Here is a 2,691-nt window from a genome sequence, read left to right as displayed (position 1 = left end):
GAGAGAGAGAGAGAGAGAGGGCATGAGTGAGGGAAGGACAGAGAGAGAGGAGGCACAGAATCCGAAGCAGGGACTCCAGGCTCTGAGCCGTTAGCACAAGGGCCAAAGCGGGGCTAGAACCCATGAACTGTGGGATCATGACCTAGGCCAAAGTTGGACGCTTAACCAACAGAGCCACCCAGGTGCCCCTTTAACTCACCTTTAACTAAAGAAGTTCCTAGAAGATCTGAAGGAGAAGTACGTCTCCTGGTTGTCTGAAAATATACACAGAACCAACCATTTTCCCCAACCTGAGGCAACGAAACATTTGCGGAGGGGCCGCCCACCCCAAAACCAGCCCCCATTTTGTCCAATCCTGTCCACCGACTGACTTAGTTCCCCTTCCCTTCAGGGGTCGGTGACGGAGGCAATGAGCTTGGGATGGGCAAAGTCAAGGAGGCTGTAAAGAAACACATACGAAACGGGGACGTGATTGCCTGTGACGTGGAGGCCGACTTTGCCATCATCGCTGGTGAGTGTTCACGCGCCAGGCCGCCCGGACCCGGGGCTGTGCTGGGCCAACCCAAGAGTCTGTGTTTCCAACAAGCTCCCAGGGGCTCCTGGTGCCACTGATCTTGGGGCCACTCTTTTTTTTTGTTTGTTTATTTCTTTTTGAGAGAGACAGAGTGTGAGTGGGGAGGGGCAGAGAGAGAGGGAGACGCAGAATCCGAAGCAGGCTCCAGGCTCCGAGCCGTCCGTGTGGCAGAATTTTTTACCTCAATCCCCAGGGCTTGCTGGCTCACCGCTTCGTGGACACAAAATGACAGCAGGCCGAAGTTCATTAGAGTATAAGATTAGGAAGTAGAGTAGTAGGAAAGCTCTCTTTACAGAGAGGGGACATTTGAGAGTGAATGCCTGAACTATAGGCAAGGGTCTTTATTTTATAGGGTGTGGGTCCGCCCTTTCCCTACCCTCTGGTTTTTTCTCAGGTCCTACCCTTGTTGGTTGGATAGGTCTAGGTGCTGGGCTGTCCATTCCTGATTGGCTCCCTTCTGTTGTATGAGGGGTGGTCCATGGCCATACCATTCCTTGTGGGTCAGAGGTTTTATGGTCTATTACTTTCTTTTATTCAAGCCTTTTGTCGAATTCCTGAGGGAAACCTGAAAGGGGGCAGGTGGGGTCTGTTACATTCTTAAGAGGAATGTTATGCCTGGGGGAGGGGGTTGCTGTGGTCAGACACTCCCAGAATTGTTCCAAAATATGTCTTGCCCCACCCACGGACCTCAGGTCCTAATCCTTTCCCTCTCTGCCTGTTTAATCCTACTTTTTTCCTATCACATCAGCACAGAGCCCAGGGACGCGGGGTTCAAACTTGTGAACCATGAGATCATGACCTGAGCTGACGTTGGATACTCAACAGACTGAGCCACCAAAGCGCCGTTGGGGCCACTCTCTGAGATGAGTCCTGCTGCGCACAGGCAGGGTGATGGACCCCATAGCTTTCCAGTTCTATGATAGAACCTTTTTTTTGTTCTAGGTGTTTCTAACTGGGGAGGCTATGCCTTGGCCTGTGCGCTGTACATCCTAAACTCATGTGAGGTCCACAGACGTTACCTAAGGAAGGCAGTTGGGCCCTCTGGAGCACCTGGGGAGCAGAGCTGGGCTGAGGCCCTTCCGTCCGTTGCTAAGGTAACGCGCCTCGCTGGCCACTCCGTGCAGGAGAGGCAGGCGCGCTCCAGGCCGGCAGCCCGGGGCCCAGGCCACTGCTGCCCGTCAACAGCCGGTGGCAGAGCCCGCCTACGTGGGGGAGCAAAATTTGCCACCACGAAATGTGGCTCTTTGGCATGTGGATTATTTTAGGCTGGTTGTTTTTTAAAAACAGAAAGAACTCAAGGACTCTGCCATTTTCTCTTGGGGCCTCAGTTCCCACGGCCCTACCACTGACCTGATTGCACACTCAAACCCACCTCTTCATCCCCTGCTCCTCCTAGAGCCTGAAGCACCTTCAAGAGGAATTTTTCTAGAATAATTTGGATCATGGGGAATGGGAGCCAAAGCCCTGACTTGATGTCTGAATCCCAGGCCTGAAGTGACCTCCCCGTGAGCTGCAGTGTCACCTGAGCACAGGCGGGAGGCCGAGAGGGCTGCAAAGCCTGAGGAACAGTGGAGGGAGCTGGGGGGTTGGCCTGGTGGGGAGAAGACTGGGGGGTCGGGGGACTGAGGGCTCACACCCAAATGGCTTCCTGGAGGAGGAGACAGACAACACCCTCGGCCTCCTAGACACAAAAGCAGGCCAAAAGACAGGTCACGGAGCAGATTCTGGTTCGCTGTAAGGAAGACCTTGCCCTCTGCCCTGGCCCAGCCCTTCGAGGAGGAAGCCAGACTGGGCCCGCGGAGGAGGGGTCCCTGTGCAAGGTCAGGCTGGGCCGCTGACCCTGTGGCCGCTCCTAACCAGTCCAGAACGGTCTCGTGCTAACTGAAGTCCTCACTTTCCTAGTCTGGCCCCTAGTCTCCCAAAGGGATGGACTGCCAAATGCAAGACCAGGAACCAGGTTTTTGTGTCCGCTTTCTCAGCAACCAGCAGAGGAAACCTTAGTGGTAAATTCTTGTGGAAGGAAGGAAGGAAGGAAGGAGGGAGGGAGGGAGGGAGGGAGGGAGGGAGGAAGGAAGGAAGGAAGGAAGGAAGGAAGGAAGAAGGAAGGAAAGAAAGAA

General features: G+C 54.5%; 1 protein-coding gene across 1 annotated transcript in view; it reads left to right on the top strand.

Annotated features, from left to right (window-relative positions):
- DGLUCY (D-glutamate cyclase) overlaps positions 1 to 2,691 on the top strand; it is a 72,985-nt gene that overhangs the window by 65,090 nt on the left and 5,204 nt on the right. Inside the window, exons 11-12 of the mRNA XM_029952165.1 lie at positions 392 to 511; positions 1,517 to 1,668. Of these exons, the coding sequence (XP_029808025.1) occupies positions 392 to 511; positions 1,517 to 1,668 (272 nt within the window). The remainder of the gene's footprint in view (positions 1 to 391; positions 512 to 1,516; positions 1,669 to 2,691) is intronic.

This window comes from Suricata suricatta, chromosome 9 (assembly GCF_006229205.1).
Source record: "Suricata suricatta isolate VVHF042 chromosome 9, meerkat_22Aug2017_6uvM2_HiC, whole genome shotgun sequence".
NCBI lineage: Eukaryota > Metazoa > Chordata > Mammalia > Carnivora > Herpestidae > Suricata > Suricata suricatta.
Note: the sequence above shows the minus strand (reverse complement) of the source record. Positions and strands in the feature narration are given on the sequence as shown.